General features: G+C 39.8%; 1 protein-coding gene and 1 pseudogene across 1 annotated transcript in view; both read right to left on the bottom strand.

Annotated features, from left to right (window-relative positions):
* The window catches only part of SLC2A13 (solute carrier family 2 member 13), a 96,443-nt gene extending 79,831 nt beyond the window's left edge, over nucleotides 1–16,612 (bottom strand). Inside the window, exons 1-2 of the mRNA XM_045296393.1 lie at nucleotides 16,483–16,612; nucleotides 1,303–1,428 (exon numbers count right to left, since the gene is read on the bottom strand). Coding sequence (XP_045152328.1) covers nucleotides 1,303–1,412 — 110 coding nt within the window. The 5' untranslated portion in view covers nucleotides 1,413–1,428; nucleotides 16,483–16,612. The remainder of the gene's footprint in view (nucleotides 1–1,302; nucleotides 1,429–16,482) is intronic.
* A 328-nt stretch (nucleotides 16,613–16,940) lies between these two features.
* LOC105978373 lies at nucleotides 16,941–17,528 on the bottom strand (annotated as a pseudogene).
* Between the last annotated feature and the right edge of the window lie 4,560 nt (nucleotides 17,529–22,088).

The raw sequence follows: 22,088 nt of genomic DNA, 5'->3' as shown, positions 1-22,088 counted from the left end.
TTGAGGGAGTACTTGAGTGGAGGCCCAATGTCCTTCTGCTACCTTAATACTAAACCTATAAATATAGGCTTGTAGATCTATTTCCCCATCCTCATATATAAATATATAATAAACAAATAGATATAAACAAAAATATTACGCATCCTAAGCAACATTCACACCTGTTTTGTGTCTATAGATAAATCATTTTTATCAATGTGGGGAACACTTGCTTTATATAAATGCTTCTACTACAAACTAATGTGCCTTGCGAAAAGGTGGAAAGTTTATGGTTTCCCAGATTAGATACATACCAGTGATTATTCAACTTTTATGTCTATTTGTTTAATTTCACTAAAGTTCAGGTAAGTATTCTAAGGAAAATAAGCTACATGAAAAAATTAAAAGTGATATTAATTTTGACTTGACAATTTTCTGCCTCTTACAGAATATCAATAATGTATGCTTGCTAAAACGTAGTTTGGGAATTATTATTGTAGTTAAACAATAGGAAAATTCAAGGAGAACAAATGTCTCGGTACGATTTGGAAAAACTAAACTAAAACCCAAAACTCTTGTAAGCATATCAGGCCAGAGATGGGCCTGGAATCTGGACTGCCTGAATCTCAGGCCTATTTTCCACTCTGGAGGTAAAAACCACATGTGGCAATGGCTCACAACTCATGTTCACCAGGGTATGTATATGATGGCAAAGTAGTGTTGCTATAAAAAACTACGTAATTTAGGAGAACCATTGTAAGTACAATTGCACTGTAACCTTAAATGTCAGACTCTGTTTCAACACTCAGTGCCCTCTTAGAAAACAACAACAACCAAACAAAACCCAAACCTGCTGTGGATTCTGACTCATAGTGACCACATACTGAGTTCCTGAGGCTGTAACTCTTTACAGGGGCAGGTAGGCTCATCTTCCTCTTACTTCTTACTATCTTGTTATCCAACATTTCTTATTACAATAGTAAAAAAAATATAGCTTTTAGGCACATCCATGAAGTGTGCCTGTTAGTAACAAATACTGAGGTGCAAGGCAAGCGTAATGTTGGCTAAGGTGGTTCAAATTATGTATCAGCTCAGGTGAGCCATGATTTTCAGTGATCTGGTAATTATGTGTTGATTAGATCTGGCAGTTACGTAGTGACGCCATCATCCTTCTGTCTATCTATTTTTCTGTCTGTCTGATGTGGTCAGCCTCCACGTTTGTGCAATACTGTTATTAGCATAATGATTTGTGCCTGGGCCCTAACCAGGCTTTATCAGTAAGGAGCAGGTATAGATTCTTGTGGTAAATAACAAATGCCATACCTGCCCCAGGCGGCTTCATTGGTTGATGCTTTATTAACTGGAACACAGGAGGAGTCGATGACGGCTGATTTGTTCATCTTGTAGCAGAAACCGCAGTCCGGGTCCAACATGCATTCATTGCAGTAACTGTAAAAGGAGAAGAGAAAGTTACAATCATTTTCGCAGAGACAACTGCTGTTCATGATATACTTGCTCCACTTTTCTCTAGATTTTCTACATGACTCGCAGTCAGGTTGGGGCCATGGGTTTAGTCTATGGCAAGAGATGCATGCCAAGACAGAGGAGGGAAGCTTGTTTCTTTGATTTCCCTGTTCTCTGGCTGAAGCATACCTGGAAGCCAGTGGAGATAGAGGCGGCTTGGATATGAGATCCTAGAGGTAAAAACTCGAGTCAACCTGCATCAAATAAACTTTTGGTCTCCCAAATCAGTGGAGTTTGCTACCACAGTACAAGCTCACCCACAGGTAATAGATGAACTGGGTCATAAAAGGAATTTACCAGGCAAATGAGAGAAGGGCCTTAGAGGAAACGGCTTATTTTACATTTAAAGATGAGTCAGCACAGATATATTAAAAACCTACTTTGTACAAGTGATTATACTATGGAGTGTGGGAAGAGAATCTGGCTAAAAACTAGGGCCAAGTCATCAGAAAAAATAATTAAGGGGCAATACAGCCAAGTCCCTGGGTTACCACTTGAGGACAACTCCTCCTTGCCTTTTACTATTATGTGAACTTGTCCTCACTTTGCAACAAATGGGAGAAAGACTATGCCTGTAGAGTTGCAGTCTCGGAAACACACAGGGCTATCATGTTCTATACTATAGAATCTATAGCGTTATTATGAGTCGGCATAGACTCATGGCAGTGCCTTTGGCTTTTTGATTTTGCAACAAATGAACTAAGCCCTTAATCAAACCAAGCCAAGCCCAGCCCATCCCAATACAGTCACAAGGAGTTGATTCCAACTCATAGAGATCCTATAGGACAGAGTAGAATTAGTGTTTCATGGAAACACACTGGCACATCTTACCTTGCAAAAATGGCTGGGGAGCCCGAGCTGCCGACCTTCCAGTTGGCAGCTGAGCATAAAGCCACTGGCTCCTGGAAGCAACCCCTACTAATCACCTTCACCTGCTGTGGTTGCAGATTTTCAATCATGGAAATGGCTTGGAGCCTTTTCTCGAACTAAACTAAGGCTAAATTAGAACAGCTTGCTCTGCCCCACTTTACCTACAAATTCTTCAATACACACTTAGGAATGGATGTAGACCACACCCCAAGGTCTGCCTGTATTTCTGATTTCGCAACATCAAAAGGTCAATGTTCTTTACAAAGGTGATTTGGCAATGTAAATATACAATTGTCTACCCCTGTGGCAAGTACACTACAGAAAGATTAGAAAGATATACCCTAAGCTTCTAGCTTTGAGAACCAGACGGGGCTTATTTGGAGAGGAAAGAAAATCGCTCTATATTTTGTTTTTTTATTCTGCCCATGAGAGGTCAAATATAATAACCCCAACAGTTTCCGTTTAACAACCCTGGTTGTTTGGGAAAGGTCAACTCACTCATTTGCAGAGAACTAGCTTTCTACTTATTTCTCTGAAAATATGTAGTTCACATAAAAAGGTCAAAACTCAACCATAAAGGCTGATAATTAGCGAGAACCTACTATCTCTACATGTCAGACATGTGGGCGTTATCCACTCGGCCTTACATATCCAATTCTGACCACTTATCCCTTCTTCCGACATGCTTAATAAAGACATCCTAGAGCAGTCATTCAACACATAGAAAGAGTTGCATCTACTTTGTTTCAGGTATTGGAATAAATTGTTTTTGCTGTTAGTTGCTGGCCAAGTCAATTGTGACTACTGACAACCCAATGCCATGTGTGCTTATGGCAATTCAACCCCATGTTAGAGTTTATAGGGTTTTCAAGTCTGTGACCTTCTGGAAGTAGATCACTAGGCCTTTCTTCCAAGGCACCTCCATGCAACAGACTGCCTACCTGGGTGGTGCTTCTTTGTATATTATACTTTCTACTCACCTCTAAGAAGAGCCGGTTAACGGACTCTTCAAATTCTTTCCTGTTCACTCACTTTTTCCTTTGTCTAGCTTCATGACCATGACACTCGTTTCACCATCCGATTTCCCTGTCTCTTCATTTCCTCATCCCACCTAGCTGTCAAAACTCTTAGTTATATATGTATGCATGGAGTCTTGGTGACACCCATGGGTATGCATCCAACTATGAATCCAGTGGCTGGTTGGCTGAACTCACTTCATAGCTCAACAGAAGAAAAGACCTAGTTATATGCTTCCATAGAGATTGCAGGAGGGAAATTCTATTTTATCATATGTGCTGCGATGAGTCAAACTGATTCAATGGCACACAAGGGAAATTAGAAAATATTTCGAGATACATAAAAACGAAGGTACATCATATCAAAATTTAGGAGCTGCAGAAGACAGAATGCTTAAGAATTTAGTTTTTAAAAAAAAGTTTTTAACATTTTTATGCTTACACTAAAAAAAGAATGCTCTCATATTAATAACCTAGATGTTGGCTGTATAATGAAGTAGGGCATTAATTTAAAAGGTCTGAGATAGGGCAGGAAATTGGAATGAATGCAAGTCCAGAGAGAAACTGTAAGGAACAGCTGCACCTTAAAACTGAAGAGTGAAAAAGTAGACTGGAGAGTTGTCTGTTTGCTATTCAGAAGATAGCACTGTTCCGACCTGCTGCCTTTTCATCAGTCTGTAAAGGTGCAGCGGAAGTCATTTGCGAAGGATCAAGGAAAGGGAAGCAGTGGAGGTCTGAAGACCGTGAAGAGGCCTGAGAGTCCATCTACAGGACGGAGGAAATAGCCTGGTGTAGAGTCGACTAGAGAAAACTGCTAAGAATTTCTGGTTTGTTGCGTGTCCATTTGAGCCTGATCACGGTGACTTGTAGAAAAGCTCATGGGCTGGCCTTTTGTGGTGCCTTCCCCTACATGTGCCTGTGCCAGGGACGGAACAGGCAGGATGAATATAATGCCGCATTCTCCATCCTAGAGAATGTCCCATGTCTACTTGCGAAGACTGCTGTTGGATCGTGCTCTTTGGCTATGTTAGGAACTGTACGGTTGATAGTAATTCTGCTGATTTTATAGTATCTTAACCTCCTGGTTTCTAATAGTCTTCACCTCCACACATTGCTTAATTCAATCCCTGGGATTATCATCTATGTAAACCAAACGTTAGCAAATTATACACCTTGGGATATATCTGGGTTAGCTACTATTTTTGTAAATTGTTTGATTGGGACACAGACATGCGTCTTTGTTGATATGCTTTCTATGGCTGTTTTTGTCCGACAGCCGCATAGATAAAGAGTTGCAACAGAAACCATAGGGCTTACAAAAACACTACTATCTGGGCCTCACAGAAAAATGTGTGTTGACCGTTGGTCTAGTACTTCTTTACAGAGTCCGTAAGTTGATACCTCACTCCTCTCCCTCAACCCCCATCCCCATTTGGCATTTATCTGCCTCATGCAGACATTGAACACATCTTTCTTCCAACCCCTCACTTGTTCCATGGCATTACTTCATTGTCTTAGGGGTACATTCCTTTCACCATGCTTACAAGGCCAGAACATCTGTCTATGTGTCTTTCTAGTACAGCCACAAGGAGCTCTGGTGGCATAATGGTTCTATGTTAGGCTGCTAACAGTAAGGTCAGCAGTTCAAGACCACCAGCTGCTCTTCTGAAGAAAGATGAGGCTTTCTGTTCCTGTAAAGAGTGAGTCTCAGAAACCCACAGGGGCAGTTCTACCCTGTCCTACAGGGCCATTGGAGTCAGAATAGACTCAATGAAAGATAGCTGTGTTTTTTAAAGAAAAATTATAGCCAACCCTACAAACCGTCATGCTTGACTGCTCCTAACTGTATTTCTTCCTTGCCACATACAGGCTAAATAGAACTGCTGGAGAAATAACCCAACTAAGGACATTAGCAAAAAACACAGTCATAGCATTCAACCTACCCTGGATTCTTACAGCTTTTAGGAAACTTCTTCACACCCCTCATCAATGACTTTGTTTACTTTCACAGTTGACATTCCAAAAAGTCACAACTTCCCTCAAACTCTAATAATTCTCCCGTGAATCTCTTAGAAGAAGGAGGACCTTCCCAACTAGTTCTTCTCAGTGACAACTGACAGGAACATGTACAGGCGTTCCCAGCTTTAACCTCACACACGAGCAAACCTGTGGACAACGACGCCTGTCCTCACCTCTCCCTTTAGGGTCTAAAAGGAGATGTCACAGGTCATTTCTCTCCAGGGCTTCACACTGCGTTCCTCATAGTCATCAACAACACCGTTTACCATGAGTCACTTTCTCTTTGCTTTGGCCCTCTCGCAGATGAGACTGGTGTAACGTGCAGGCTTGAGGTAAAATAGTTGAAAACCATCTTCCTCACATCAGCTCGCAGTTTACACTCAACAAAAGAGGCCAAGCACTAAACGGTTGACAATTTCCTTGCCACCTCGGGGAGCTGGACACTGTTTGGGAACTGATATTGCTGGTTCTTATCTTGTGCCTTTGGAGGAAAGACAAAATTTCATACAATTCCCTCATCCTTTATCTGGATTTAAAAATGCATATCGTATGGACTATTTATGGCAAAATCCTTCCACAAAAAACAGCATCTCAACCTGCACCTTGACATTTAGAACCTGTTTCAGCTATAACAGAAGTACAAGAGGATAACTTGAACAAACACATTTATTTTCTCCCAGTTTAAAAGTCTGAATCCAGAGCGTCTGCTCCAGGGGAAGCTTCCTCATTGTGCCCGCTACGGAGGAAGGTCCCAGTCTCCTTCAGCTTCAGCTTCCTGGCTCCTTGAAGATCTCTGTATGTCTAGGTAGCAATCATCCCTTGGGGAAAGGTTCTCAGTACAGGGACCCAGAGTCCAAAGGATGTGTCTTACTCGTGGCTCTTTCTTGATGGTAGTCAGCTCCCCTGATTTCTGCTAGATTGTGCAAACTCTTTTATATATCAGAAGAGATCAATTTAAGATGCAGCTCTATCCTGTAGATTGTATCCTTCCTCTTTAACATTATGAGGTTGCAACACATAGGATAATCATATAAGATTACATAATAGATAATAATATTAATAATCATAGTTTATCCAAGTTGACCCACATTTTGGGGAGCACAGCTCGATCCACAACAGACTGGAGCCCCAATGCAGGTTTATTGAAAGAAGTAAAACATGAGTGCTTTACAATTCAAGGCATCACCATGAGTTTATCAGCCTGTTTTTGCCCATATATGGAAAGTACTTTTTGTATGTTTAGATGAAGATCTCATTAGACATTTTTAGGGTGAAATAAAAGAAAAACCAGTTAAATTACTATTCAAAGGGCACAGTAAGCTCAGCTCTGCTTTTAAACTTTAAGCTTTTTAAACTTCCAGAGGCAAAAGGCTGCTATTTGCAAACACTCAGCTGGTTAGTAATTTTGGTTAGTAAATTTTGTTGAATTGGTTAATAATTTCAGTGAGTAATAATAAATAAATTAAATAATACTTTTTGAAAATTGCCCTCTAGAAATACCAACTGGGAGGACCAATTTCCTTGAGGTTGAAGAAGAGGAGCCAGAGAGAGAAAGGACTCTCTCTTTTAAGTCATGGCCTGTAACACTCTATAGTAAAAAGGCTTTAAGAAATGTGAGGGGAATTTCTGGCAGGGCCCAGAATTCAGGGTATTGTTCTCTGTTGTTGAAATTTCACTTGGGGAGAGGGAGCAGGAGACTCGATGATATTCTACTACGTGACGCAACTGCTAGGAGAAGTGAATGCAGAGCACACTGGAAAACTCTCCTGGGAAACTGGGAAATCAGAGCACAATCATGTTAGAACCAAACAGTCCTTTTCTTGCTAGTGGCAGGGGATACAGATTTAACTTTGAATCTCTGGCACTTCTTATTTAAAAGGAGAAAAAATAAGTATTCACATATTTAGAACAAAACAGGTCCTGAAACTCTAAAATGTGTCCAATTAAAGTACAAAAGGGCACAACAAAAGGTGGCCTAGTGTCGACTGGGGAGAAAAGATGACCCATTTTAATTCAATCAATTGTGTACGTGTTTCACAAAACAGCCAGGGTCTTATCGACTCTGCCTCCTAAGAAAATCTTTTAACAATTGATTTGGGTTAATTTAGAGCATGTTTAGTGTCTATTCCGTGAAGTCTGATGTAAACTTGGTCCTGCAGACACGATCGCTTTGTTTTTAAGTATGTACTATTAAACCCAGTAAGATGGAACATTAAGAACAATGTTTGGTCTTAAAATGGCCTGTCTCTGGTAGACCCTAAATTTAAGATGGTCACTAGCAGCAAATGCAGGTGTTGAGATAATCTGTTACCAATGTTCCACTTTCATTCTTTACACTCACTCATTCATTCATTCCTTAGTTTGCCTATTTTGCAACTTCTTTTGCTTCTGGTGTTAGCGACTTCAAACCTCCTGACTTAGCCTGAGCTCCTCGGCTTTGTTTACCTGGTGAGTTGTGAACCTGGTACTTCAGGCTCTAATTTCTAGTACCTGATCAATATTCTTTTTGTAAGTTCTTGGGTTGGTCTTCCCATTTTCCCTCAGGGAAGGGCAACAATAAACTATAGGACAGGGAAGCAGAGGACAACAAAGATAAATGTTTCCCTATAATACTAAATCCACCTTTATTTCAAAGAGTTAAGAACCAAAACTCTCAACTAGAACTTTGTAAATATAAAATGGCACATATATTCAATTGATACATGAGCTTGTGTATATGAAAGTTTTTTAAAGTGTGGAAAAATAGTATTAAAATAAAATAGAATATTTCTACACATTCTTTAAAGCTCCTTAACATACGTACAGGGAGCCCTGGTGGGGCAGTCCATTAATGTTGGTCTCCTGACCACAAGGTCAACGTGTCAAGCACATCAGCCACTCTAGAGGGAAAAATGAGACAATCTTCGCCCACAGAGATGTACAGTCTAGAAACACGAAGGAGCAGCTCTTCTCTATTCTGTAGGCCACCCTGAGTGGGAAATGATCCCCTCACAAGGGTTTGTTTTGTCCCATGCAGATGACTGTGCATAAAACAGTGTTGCTGTCGAGTGCAACTGAGTTGATTCTGATGCCCCGGGGGGCAGAGCAGGAGAGCGCCCTAGTGTTTTCTCTATGGAAAGTGATCCGCGGGAATGTTCTTCCTGGCGCATCAGGGTGAATCTAAATGCACTTTTCAGTGACTAGTAGAGTGTAAACTATGCGGACTCTCCAAGGGCCTAGTTTTATGTGTATATATAATTTTTTTAGTCTTGATTAAATTTGGGAGTAAAATCAGGATTTTCCATACAACTTGATAATTAACTCATAAACATGCAAACATAATTTAATTAGTTGTACAATGTGTTACTTTCAGAGAAGCTTAAAAAAAAACAGAAAAAAGAAAAAATCCCAGTAATTAATCTTCTAAACTAATAGTATTACACATAATTATAAAGGCAGGAAATAAATAATAGAAGTATCATTTAAGAGATTACAATCCTTACGTTTGCAAATAGACTAAATAGTGAATTAGAATTTTTAGATATGAATTGTTTTTTGTCAAATAAGTTTTGTTGAGGCCATCGCACAGAGAACTTACTACAATAAAACACACATACAAATAAAACAAAAATCCCCCCGAAACCAAAACCCAACCTGGTACCTGCTGGGTCGATTCCAATCTAAGGTATGGTAAGATAACTGTGATCCCAGAGTGAAAAGTAGATGATTTTATGGCTGTCAATCACCAGGTCTTTCTTTTTTTTTCTTTTAAATCATTTTACTGGGGGCTCGTACAACTCTTATCACAATCCATCCATCCATCCATCCATCCATCCATCCATCCATCCATCCATCCATCCATCGTGTCAAGCATGTTTGTACATTTGTTGCCATCATCATTCTCAAAACATTTGCTTTCTACTTGAGCCATTGGTATCAGCTCATTTTTTCCCCTCCCTCCCCACCACCCCCTCCCTTAAAACCCTTGATAATTTATAAATTATTATTTTGTCATGTCTTACACTGTCTGACATCTCCCTTCACCCACTTTTCTGTTGTCTGTCCCCCAGGGAGGAGGTTATATGTAGATCCTTGTAATCGGTTCCCCCTTTCTACCCCACCTTCACCAGGTCTTTCTTTCTTGATTCCTATGGGAGGACTAGAACTGCCAACTTTTCGGTTAGAAATTGAGTATGTTCATTGTTTGTCCTACCCAGGGACTCCACAACAAACAATGGACTAAATAGTTTATATGTGTAACTGAATTCTTAAGAACTCTAGTGGTGCCGTGGGTTAGACAATGGGCTATCAACTCTAACGTTTGTGGTTCAAACCCACCTGCAGCTAGAAGACAGAAAGATGAGGTTGTCTGTTCCTTTAAAGATTTATGGTTTAAGAAGCACTATAGGTCTCAGTGAGTCAGAATTGACTTGATGGCAGGGGGGAAACGAAAGCTTGTATCAGTTCTAGGATAGAGGCTTTTTATTTACCCTTTCTAGATGAGGGATCTGAGATTTAGAAAGGTAAGTGGGTAAGAGCTTGACTGCTAACCAAAAGTTTGTGGTTCCAACTTACCAGCTATATCCCAGAAGAAACATGTAAGGATTTCTAGCCTTGGAATCCTTGTGGAGCAGTTCAAGTCTGCACGCAAAGTGCCCATGATTTGGAGTATACTCCATGCATTGAATTTAAACCACCTGAGCCAGACCACAGAACGTGACAGACTTGAGATTTAGATTTAAATATGCTGACTTGAAATATTCATATTTTTGTAGAACTTCTTCATAGGGAAATAGGCTGAAAATTATATGAAAGGGGTTAAAAAAGAAAATAAAATAGCAACAATGGTTTTTATAGCAATGTGTAATCTGTGGATCACTTTCATATACATAGTATCACCTCCTGTTTCCAATAAATGGGTAAACTACACATTATCATTTCTACTTTACAGATCAAAAAACCAAAGCTTAGAAAAATTGAGACTTGCTCATGTCCCTCATCCAGGTTTTATGACTCTGTATCCCTGTCTATGGTACCGGTGATAAACTGAGCTCCTACTAGCTGCAGCTCCCGGCTGCTCTGTGGGAGAAAGGTGAGACTGTTTGTGCACAGCTGGATTCTCTATAGAAGCAAAACCAGTGATGCTTACGTTTGTGTCTATAGAAAGAAATGGCAAGGTAGAGGCTTCTCCTGACTTATGCTGCTGGGGGGCGTGGGGTGGGGGGGTAGGGGGGTGATGAAGCAGGAAGACCGCAGGCTGGTAGATGTAAAGTCACCTGAGTCCATGACTGGCAGTCCACTGATGACTCACGGGGCTGTCAGGCAAAGCGGCAGGAGGCCAACCAATCGAATGCAGAATTCAATCCAGCTGATGGGAAGCTTTCCCACAGTCTGCTTAAACAAAAAGAGCAGGCCAGGTCCCCAAAGAGGCTTTCATACCGTTACATTGAGGCTGTCACCCAATCAAAGGGGCTCCACCCCACCACAGCTGCTCAGAGCTGATTGAGGTATTAGATCCCACCATAGAGTTGGTTGTATCATGTTAAAGCCCATCATGAAGAAATACTTCAAATGATTGAGACTCCTGGCCCAGACAAGTTGAACAGAAAACCTAACCATTATACCACTTCTGTAATGATTTAAAGTCTTGGAAACACAAAAGGGCAGTTCTATTCTCTGCTACAGGGCTGTTATGAGTTGGAATTGACTGGTGACCCCAGTAAAATGAAATCCCTGCTGTCGATATATTTTTTTTCCTTCAGAGATCATGATGTTGCCTAGAGGCCCAGTTGTGAGGATTCTTGTTTTATGTTGCAGGTTTTCTCTGCTGGCGTCTGCAGTCCTTGATCTTCAGCAGTAAGCGCTACAAGCACCTTGGATTTCAGCAAGCAAGGCTGTGTCGCCTACATAGCGCAGCTCGTGAGTGACTCTTCCTGATACCACGTTCTCTTCACGTAGTACAGGTTCCTGGATTGTTTGTTCAGCACACAGAATGAATATGGTGAAATGATACAACCATGGCTCATGCCTTCCTTGATTTTAAACCACACAGTGTTCCCTCGCTGTGCTAGAATAACTGGGTCTTGGTGTGTGTTCAGGTTCTGCGTGAATACAGTGAAGTATTTGAAAATTTCCATTCTTAACAATGTTATACACAGTTCGTTATGATCCACACCACTGAATACCTTTGCATGGTCAATAAAACACATGTAAATACCTATTGGTTATTCTCTCCTTTCAGCCAAGATTCAGCTGACATCAGCAATGATACTCCTTTTTCCACATCCTCTTCTGAACCTGGCTTGAATTCCTGGGAGTTCTCTTGTCAACATTTCTGAATTACCTTCAGAAAAATTTACTCACATGATATTAATAATATTATATACTTTGCACATTCTTTTGGGTCACCTTTCTTTGGAATGGACACCGATATGGCTCTGTTTCAGTATGTTGGTCACAGAGCTGTCTTCCAAACTTCTTGGCATAGACCACTGGGTGCTTCCAGTGATCCATCAGATTGTGGAAACATTTCAACTTGTATTCCATCAATTCTGGGAGCTTCGATTTGGGTAATGCCGTCAGTGCAGTTTGGACCTTTCCTCTAACACTATCAGGCTCCGGGTTATGTAGTCCCTTTTGGAATACTGAACGGCTCTTTTGGGTACCATGACTCTGGCACTCCTTCCATCTTCTTTTGATGCTTCCTGCACGATTTCGTATTCTACCTTCAGAAGCCTTCAGTCTTGCAACTCTCAGTGTGAATGTTTTCTTCAGCTCTCTCAGCTTCACGTAGGTTGAATATGTTCTCCCCTTTTGATTTTCCGGCTCCAAGTCTTTGCACATTTCATTATAATTCTTTACTTTGTCTTCTTGAGCTGCTGCTAATTTTTTTCCATTCAGCTCTTTTACATCATTATTTTTTCCATTTGCTTTAGCAACTCAACATTCATGAGCAAGTTTCAAAAGACTCATCTTGCATCCACTGTGGTCTTTTCTTTATTTACTGTCTCTTTGATAACATTTTACTTTACTAATGTATGATGATGATGTCAACCCAAAATTTGTCTGGTATTTAGTTATTAGTATTCAAAGTCTCAAATCTGTTATTAAATGGTTTGTAAATTAATGTGGGATATACTCAAGGTTGCATTTGGCTCTTGTGAATTTTTGTTTTATTCAGCTTCAACCTAGACATACACCTGCACCATTGATGGTCTGTCCCCCAGTCAGCTCCTGGATGATGATATTGAGCCTTTCATACAAATGTAGTCCATTTGATTCCTATGTCACTTTTCTCTGGTTGAAAAAGTTACCTACAATGAAGAAGGTACTGGTTTTCCCAAATTCTGCCATGTTATTTCTACCTTCATTTCTATCACTGAGGTCATATTTTCTAACTACTGATACTTCCTCTTTGTTTTCAACTTTGGCATTCCCACCAACAATGATCAATGCACTTTGAATGTATGTTTGATCAATTTCATACTGAAGCTAGAGGTTGGGGTATAAAATAGAATTATAGTCGCTATATTATCTGGTCTTTCATGTAGGTGCATAGATATTCTATCACAAGCAGCATTTTATTTAAAGACAGTTTGCCTTTTTTTCCCCTTCCCTCGATGAGAAATGCAACACCATTCCTTTAGAATTTGTCATTCTCAGCATGGTAAACCATGCACATTTATTGTTTTCTCATTTGAAATGGCTAATCAGTCCATTTCAACTCACGAATGCTTAGCATATCAATATTTGCGCATTCAATTTTTTTGATTATTTACAATTTTCTAAGAGTCATACTTCACATGATCCACATCCCAGTATTAGTAGATGTTTACGGCTATGTATTTTTTAAAGTGCATATTTGAAACCAACATGTATGTCACAAGAGAATCCAAGTCAGCTTCAATTTTCCCCTCATTTGATCGTCACTGAGACCAGTGTGTAGATCTCATGAGTAAGGGATCAGGAGAGCTTTAAAGCTGTGACCTTTCTTCTCTTGCTCGCTCTCTCTCTCTCTCTCTCTCTCTCTCTCTCTCTCGTGCTTCCAGTTTTTATTTTTTAAAGTTATTTAACATGAAAAACATCTAAGCAAATTTTTAAAAATTAGACGATTTAATTTACAATAAAAGTGGAAATATCAGTCCTTTTATTTAGGGTCAATGATGCCATGTTTCCAATTCAACAGCAGACTTGCACAATTTGCATTTTTACTAATACGTGGAGGCACATTAATATGCCAGACAACTTCCATCAAGACCCCCCTTTCCCTCTAGAAGAGCTCACCATTGTTTCGTAAGTCAGTACTCAGGCATTTATACTTTGAACAACTTGTAACTACTCTGATAAAGAGAACAAACACTTTAAAACAAGTTACTCATAGAGAGTACATACCTTAAAATAATGTTGTGGCATGTGAGACTGCTAAGAGAGAGAAAGGATGAAAACTAATGTATGAAAATTATATTCTCATACTTATAGAAAGCACCCAAATAAAATATTTCTCCTAATTATCCTTGGTTCTTACAATGTTAGCAGAAATGAAGACACAATGCACCTTTTTTGAGGGGGGGGGGGCCTGTGGCTGAAAAGGAGTGGTGAGGTCTGGGTAACAGCTGCCAGCTTAGGAATGTATAACAGTAAATATGAAGCAAAATATGATTATATTCACAAATTATAAAATGGGGGAAATTTTCCTCTAAAGTGTTTCTCTGTCCTTGTTTTCCAGCCCAAACAAAATAATTCCCAGCACACTTTAAAAGGATGGTGCCCAATAAAATAAAATTGTGACTAATCTTACTATTACTCATAAAGTGTGTATATTAAGTATCTTTTATAGAAACATTCTACAGTAAGCTGTTTTGATCCCTAAACAGATTTCATTGACAGATAATGCATGGTACCCTTTAGACACATCTTACTTTTACTCTTGAACTTGCAACATTAAAAAAATGCAAACCTAAAGGAATATATAATGTATGCCAGCTGGGCAGGCACTTAATTTGAGGAAAAATAATTTCAGATTTTGAGGTAAATTAGATTTTCAGCACTCACAAATTCCAAAACAAAAACCCCAAACTCACTGTCACTGAGTCAAATCCAACTCACAGTGAACCTACAGGGCAGGACAGAACTGCCCTGTGGGTTTACAGGACTTTAACCACTTCCGGGACTAGAAAGCCTCATCATTCTCCTGTGGAGCAGCTGGTGGTTTTGAACTACCGACCATGTGGTCAATAGCCCAATGCATACTCAGTGTGCCACCAGAGATCCTTGTACTCACAAACGTCCTAAAAACTATAGCTGATATCACCGTAACAGAAGTAATTCAGTTGTTCTTTGAAAAATCTGTTCTGTGAGTTTGCTGCTGTATTGTACAAAAACTCATACCTAAGTTTAACTTCTTAGGAAGTGAGGAACATTTTCAGGACCAGTGTTGGCCCCATCTAAATATGTCTGTTCTTAGAATGTACTCAAGAAAACTATAGGTACATTGCCTGAGATGAGTAACTATTTTCCCTCCCCCACCCCCCTCATAAACATGAAAGTGAATAGAAGTTTTAGGGAAAGGGTCATACTGTCAGGCACACAGACACCCAAGATGAGTCCAGGGGGAGGCGCTTAGCTCAGAGAAGGTACAGAGCAGTGTTGCAAACGGACAGCCAGCCAGCAGCAGAGGAACTCTTCCCAGGTGGTGACTGCTGGGAAAGCTCCTGGCTTGGCAGTGAAGCACAAACCTCCAGGTTTCCTGGGCATGGTACAGGGCTCTCCCTGGCGGGGAATGCTGGTCAGGGAAATGCACACTAGCAGAGGGTGATCTTCAGTACGCATTCGATATTAAAGAGCTGAAATTCGCCATTCTGCAATGATTCTTCTATCACAGCTACTTTCATTAGAATTACCAGGGTAGTATCTGCAAATAGTAAAGCCAAGCTTCCAAATCCTTGTCATGAATGATGAATTCTATTTTCTATTCTTTTCAATTTCCATTCAAACACTACTTTTTAACACACCAGTTCTGGCTGTCTGGTACACAGAGACTAATTAACAAAAGTCCTCTTTTAAATCCTTCAAGACATTATGTTTAAAGGAAAAACAAGCCCCCCCCCCCCAAAAAAAAGAGGTTCTACTTTGGGTTCAAGGCACCCTCCTTAAAAGAAATAAAGCTTAACGAGAAAACATTGGTTTAATTTTGTTATAAGTAGCTTAAAAAAAAAAGGCAATACTTTTCTCAAGATTTCTCCAAAGGGATCCTCCTCAGGCTCTAACCAAGTGTTTCCAGTCATGGTGAAAACTGCTGCTAATTGACCTTTTTCCCCTTGCAGGGTCACCAGCAGCAGGCACCTGGCAAAACTGGCTGTTGTTACACAAAGCGCAAATGTAAAAGCACTTCACTGTGTGATGCTAACTGGCTCGTTTTGAGGATGGGAGATCATCAATGATAGCTATTAAACAGAGATTTCTACAATACTCTCTGACATGACCCACATTTGAATACGAATGGAAGGACACTGGGTATTGGGCTCTGGGTAAACTCCAAGAAACAAATCCCATGTCAATAGTGTGGAGATGAGGTAAGAAAAATCAGTGAAACTACTCATTATTTCCAGTTTCATCTTTCTCCTTGGGACAACCCAAAAATATAGCTCTGGAAAACCAAGTTCATATGTGTAAGAAATGGCATGTACTATTAGACAGGTATAGCTTCTCCTCAAAGGTCAGAATATCTCCGACAATCCATTATCAGACATAATGGTTTTTTCAGACATCGACACCACTGAAGTGTTCTCAGGGATGTCTACACACTTCTGAGAAAAAGGCACTTCACTGTCCGAGTTTGATTTAATTATGTCCAGTTAAGCAGACTAGGATAGACTCAAAGGTCAGTATTCATATTTGTGTTTATGAATACAGAGCAGATACCAGGAACAGAATATAGCCAGTGACATTACAAACAAACTAAATAGCAACATTAACTACATTCTCTGCAAATAGTAATTTGTGACATTTCTCCCAAAACCAACATAGTTCCAAGTTCAACAGCAAAAGGAAAGACATCAAAACAAAACCAAAAAACAACCCACCAGCAGCTGCTTACTTTAGAGCTCGAGACAGTTTTCAACAGAACTGCGTGTCTGTTCTACAGTCCGCTTCTGTTTCGGAGCAGGAATTGCTGTTCCGATGACAAACCTGGGCTGGCAGAGGTGTATGTGTGCGAGGGGGGAAAGCCCCGGGAGGGGCAATACTGGGCATTTCTCTGGGCAGACAGCCTCGTGAGGAGGTGGTTACACTCTGAGGACATTTCACTGATATACTAAGCGGTGGGAAATACAGGTGCTTCTTGGTGAGACTGATTTTACTGATATACGAAGAGGTGGGAAATACAGGTGCTTCTTGGTGAGACTGATTTTACTGATATACGAAGAGGTGGGAAATACAGGTGCTTCTTGGTGAGACTGAGGACAGCAATAGGGACCCTCCTCCAAGGAAGTCAGGACCAGGTGTCAGTGCAGCTTGAGAGTGGCTCTTTTCTGATAGAACTTACTAAGAATCTTGTTACACCAGCACACATGGCAACCCCATACAACCTTGAGTCCCATCATCACTGCTATTGCGTTTTTCATTCAGTACTGACGAGTTTCTCGTACCAGTGTGTAAAAGGCACCTTCAACCCCCTGCCAGGTCTTGGCTGAGGTTTCAATGAACGGAATCCCATAGCTTTTGGCCAGTTCATGCGCTTGTTTTGTGTCAACTGTCCTCGTTGGTAAATCACACTTGTTTCCTACCAGCATCATAGGTATATCATCTGAGTCTTTTACTCGTTTAATCTGCTCCCTGTAGAGGTTAATATCTGCAATGATTTGTTATTGTTGAGGGCAAACACACAGAGAAAGCCTTCGCCTGTCCTCATGTACTGGTCCCTCATGGCACTGTACTCCTCTTGTCCCTCTGTGTCCAATATGTCCAACAGACAGGTTTCACCATCTATAACCACCTGCTTTCAGTATGAATCCTCTATCGTGGGGTCATACTCGTCTACAAAGTGGGTCTGGATTAGCTGGATTGTCAGAGCACTTTTCCCAACACCACCTGCTCCAACCACCACCAGTTTGTACTCAGTCATTTCACACCAGCAAAGACCTCAGGCTCTGCTGCCTCCGCGGCGATGGTCTCGGTACCACAAGCGGGGAAAATTGTTGGAGATCCCGGAACCGCCATGAACAGCCCCAACTAGGGAAGAGCACTCCCTTCTCTCTCTCTTACAAAAAATATTTCTTCATATGTATATGCGTATACATATATATATATGGAGTTTTTTCAGTATTTCCCCTTTGTGAGACATACACAAATAAAACGATATTCTGTGCAGTCGCACAGCTTATCCAATCAAATCAGTGACAGTATTTCATTAAAACACTCCTCCCATCTATGGGGTTCTTTTTCGTTCTTTGTTGTCCTCTCCCCGCCCCTTTCCCAACTCCCTCCCTCCTTAATTTCCTCTTCCTCCTCCTCCATTTCCTCTCATGGATCCAGGCTTTGTTAAAGTCTTTGCTCTTGTCCTTTAGTACGAAAACAATTTCTTGTTTTTCTTTATGATAATGGTGCCATAAATTATTTATCTTTATGACATTGACTAACTTTATTGAGCATAATGTTCTCATATTTTGTCCATGTCTTAAGGTGTTTACCAGATGAGTTATTGTTTAAGGATGCATAATAGTCCATTTCATGAATGCACAATAGTTTGTTTACCCATCCCTCTATAATTAGGGTTTTTGATTGTTTCCAGCCTTTTGCTCTTATGGGAATTGCTGCAATAAACATAAATGTGCACATGTCTTTTCATGATTTGTAATTTATTTCTTTAAGGTATATATCAAGTAAGGATTGCAGGATCATAAGGGATCTGTATTTGCATTTGCTTAAGGAAGTACTGTAGTGATTTACATAGTGATTCTACAATTCTACAATCTCACTAGCAATGTATGCACATTCCAAAGAGCATTTATTATTATTTAAATTTTGCTAGGAGTGTCAGGGGGAGGTGGTATCTCACTGTTGTTTTAATTTGCATTTCTCTCATGGCTAAGGCACCCAAGCATTTCTTCATATGATCGTTGGCTGTCTGGATGTCATCTTCAGCATATCATCTATCAGGTCTTATCCCTAATTTTGATTGGGTCATTTGTATTTTTCTTAAGTTTTTTCAGTTTATTATACATTTTTGAAATTAGCACATCTGATATAAAGTCGCTAAATATTTCCCCCAGTTCATTCTCTTTTTTACTCTTTTGATATGCTCATATGTCGTATCTTTCGAAGGTCCCAGTTCTCCATTTTACCTTTTATAATGTATTTCTTAATATGTTTGATAGTGGATTTATGCCTTGTTTTTCATTGCTGGTCTTTAGGGCTATGTTTAAGTCTTTAATCCATTTTGAATTCGTTTTTACACATGGTGTGAGGTATAGGTCCCGCTTCATTATTTTTCAGGTATAGATCCAATTTTTGCAGCACCATTTACTGAAAAGGCTAAGTCTTCCCCAGTTATTGTAAATTTACTCTTTTATCAAAGATCAAGTGTCATTAAGTACTTGGTCGTTTTTCTGGGTTCTCAATTCTAATCCATTGGGCTTCATGTCTATCACTGCACAAATACCAAGTTGTTTTGATCACCATGGGCATGTAATAGGTTTTAAAATCTGCTTATTCTCCCTTTTTTGAGTCATGTCCCCTCAGCAAATGAATGTTCTGAAAGCTTTGCTCCATCCATGGCATTAAATGTCAACCCTAATTTGAGGAGGCAGCTCTTCCAAAGTAGTATTTTAAGTGCTTTCCAACCCGAGTGGCTTATCTTTGCGTCCTCTATCAGACGTCTGCAGCTAACCTTAGATTTTTCATCGGCTAATCCTGTTGAAGTGGACAGCCTATTCCTTCTTCACATAGTCTGTCCTTATCCTGGAAGCTCTGCTGAAACAGGTTCACTAGAGGTGACCCTGCTAGCATTTGAAATATTGGTGGCATAACTTGCAACATCATAACAACACACAAGCCAGTACAGTATGACAAACTGACAGAGTAGTGGGCCCTATAAAAATTACATGCTAGAAAGCCCTTAGAGAAGAACTACTCCATAAATATTCCAGCTATTCCAGGGAAGAAAGATGAGGTTATCTGCTCCTATAAAGATCTAGATTTTCAGAAACCCTATATTATGGTTACTGTGAGTCTGAAGTGACTTGATGGCATTGGGTTTTGGGGACTCAATTTTGAACTTGAGCTTTTTAAATTTTGTAGATTAAAATTTTCCACTTTAGTTAAAAAAAGGGGCAAGGAAATAATTAAATATGGTGACATTTACATATTCTCGTAAATAATTAATGTTTGCTTGAACTATTATGGACAGTCTATCTTCACCAAAATATGTGTTAAAAATACTGCTCAGGAAAACAGCTAAACTTCAAAGACTATGCCAGTTTCAACATATATTCATGACATGATAGATTCATAATATATTCATGACATCTGTTAAAAAACCCAAACCCAACTCCCTGCCATGCAGTCATTGCTGACTCCTAGCGACCATGGGAGCAGGTGGAATTGCCCTGTGAGTTCCTAAGACTGCAACTCTCCATGGGCGGAGAGAGCTCTCTTTCTCTGGAGAGTGGCTGGTGGTTGTGAACTGCTGACCATATGGTGAGCAGCCCAACTCATGCCCATATGCCTCCAGGGCTCCTGTAACACACTTTATAGGTAGCCAAAATGATTTTTAAGTTATAAACTTGGAAATTAACCTCTTTATTCTAAAGCAATTCATTTTTGTTCATTGGAACACCAGACATTCAAGTTTGCAACTCTAGTATCTGCATTCTGTGTGCGTGGGCAGTTACACGGCATTCAATACTTTTATTTTTGTATGCCAACATACAATATAAGCTGTTTTAAACCAATCCATACATTTTACAAATATGTACATAACCCTTCTTAAAATTGCTTTGCTTTCTTATTTCCTTACTCTCACGGATGTGTTGTGCTTAACCTTTCCTACATAATTTGTTTCCACTGTTTCTACTTTTTTGACGTTTTTCCCTTTCCCATCTTTGCTGTGTAAAGGCCCAACTCACACTTTGTCCTAAGACAGGTTCTTCAACCTTTCAGCAAGGCTGATTGCTTCCTGCTCTTATTCAGTGAGACATTCATTAGCTGAATCTCACCACGAATACTTAATCAGACACTGAGGTTATTTGTTTATCTTGATAATTGGTGCTTATGTATTTAAATATGAACCATGTATCTTATATACCAGGAAAGTACCTTGGTGAAAAAATTTATCTTGCATTTCTTGTGCAACCCATAACACTTAGCACTATGCTGATCACAACTTCGACTGCTTCATGCAGAACACAAAAGGAACACATGCAGACAGCAAAATGAACACCCACACTGTTGCTTATTAATGTTTCCATAGCTGCCCACAAGGATCTCTGATTTTCATAGGAAATTATACATTGGAACATGAGAGAGAGACAAGGGAGTTTTACTGGAGTTTTATGTACTGGTGAATGGGGAGTTAGAGTACCCTCAGGTGACCCAAGGATGGTTGACTTGGAAGCTGTGTTGCATGATAGGGAAAGAGGACAGCTGGGAAGTCATGCCCCGGACATCATCTTATAATCAGTCCTGTGGCACTGACATGAATTTTAAAGTAAAATAATTCTAGTGGGATGAAACCAGTAGGAATCAGAGAGTAGTGTTGAGGTGTATAAAAATACAAAAATCAGCACACCTGAGTTTTTTTCTCATTACCTATGGAAAAATATTCAGATTTATATGCATTCCTAGCGAAAAGTTTTTAAAAAGAATGCCTTTCTTAGTCCAAATTTTCTCATCTGCATACACAAATATAATATATTTTGCCCCAAAGATATTACCTTATAAACACATCTTATCTGTATTTGCATCTTGCCTTAAATAACTTTTTCTATGTTCATCTATCTGTGGAACTAAGGTCTCAAAACCAAACCACCATTATAAAAATTCAACTTGACTTAGACCAGATGTTCACATTTCAAATCATGTGAATACGGCCATTCTGCTCTTAAGAAAACCAGGGTGGTGAATATTTTAGAGTGGAAAACAAATTCTGAGCTGAATAAACATAAATAAAAAGAATGAGCCAAGTAATCATCTCCTTTGAATTCCAAATAGGCAATAAGTTACAAGAAAGATTTCTCATTAAAAGAATCTCAATTCCACTGATTAGTGACAATATGTCCACAAAGGTATTTTTAGATCTATTGGCTTTTGATCATAAGGACTTTTTTATCTACTTCTCAAAGGATGTGTGACCCCCTGCCCTGGTCAGTTGCTAGCAGCTAACTGCTGACAACATTTCAGAAGGAAGACTGTAGTGGTTAAAGCTCAGCTCTCTGGGTTGCTAAGCCCTAGGACCTTCTAAAAGTCACTTTTCTGAGTCTCAGGGTCATCGGAGACAAGAGGAAACTAGTAGTTTGTGCCTCACGCTTGCTGAATGATTGAAAAAAAAAAAGATAATCCATGTAAAGTGTTTATCACAATGATGAGTACATAATAATGAGTACATAATAAATGACAGGTAGCACGACTATTCCTTGAATAATTGAGCAAATTATTCATTTGCTCCATCTCTCATTTTGAACAAATAAGATGAAGGGCAGTTATTTT

Source organism: Echinops telfairi, unplaced genomic scaffold (assembly GCF_000313985.2).
Source record: "Echinops telfairi isolate 266 unplaced genomic scaffold, ASM31398v2 ScPeMD7_7406;HRSCAF=8444, whole genome shotgun sequence".
Lineage (NCBI taxonomy): Eukaryota > Metazoa > Chordata > Mammalia > Afrosoricida > Tenrecidae > Echinops > Echinops telfairi.
The sequence above is the reverse complement of the archived record's forward strand: the minus strand, read 5'-3'. Positions and strand labels throughout refer to the sequence as shown.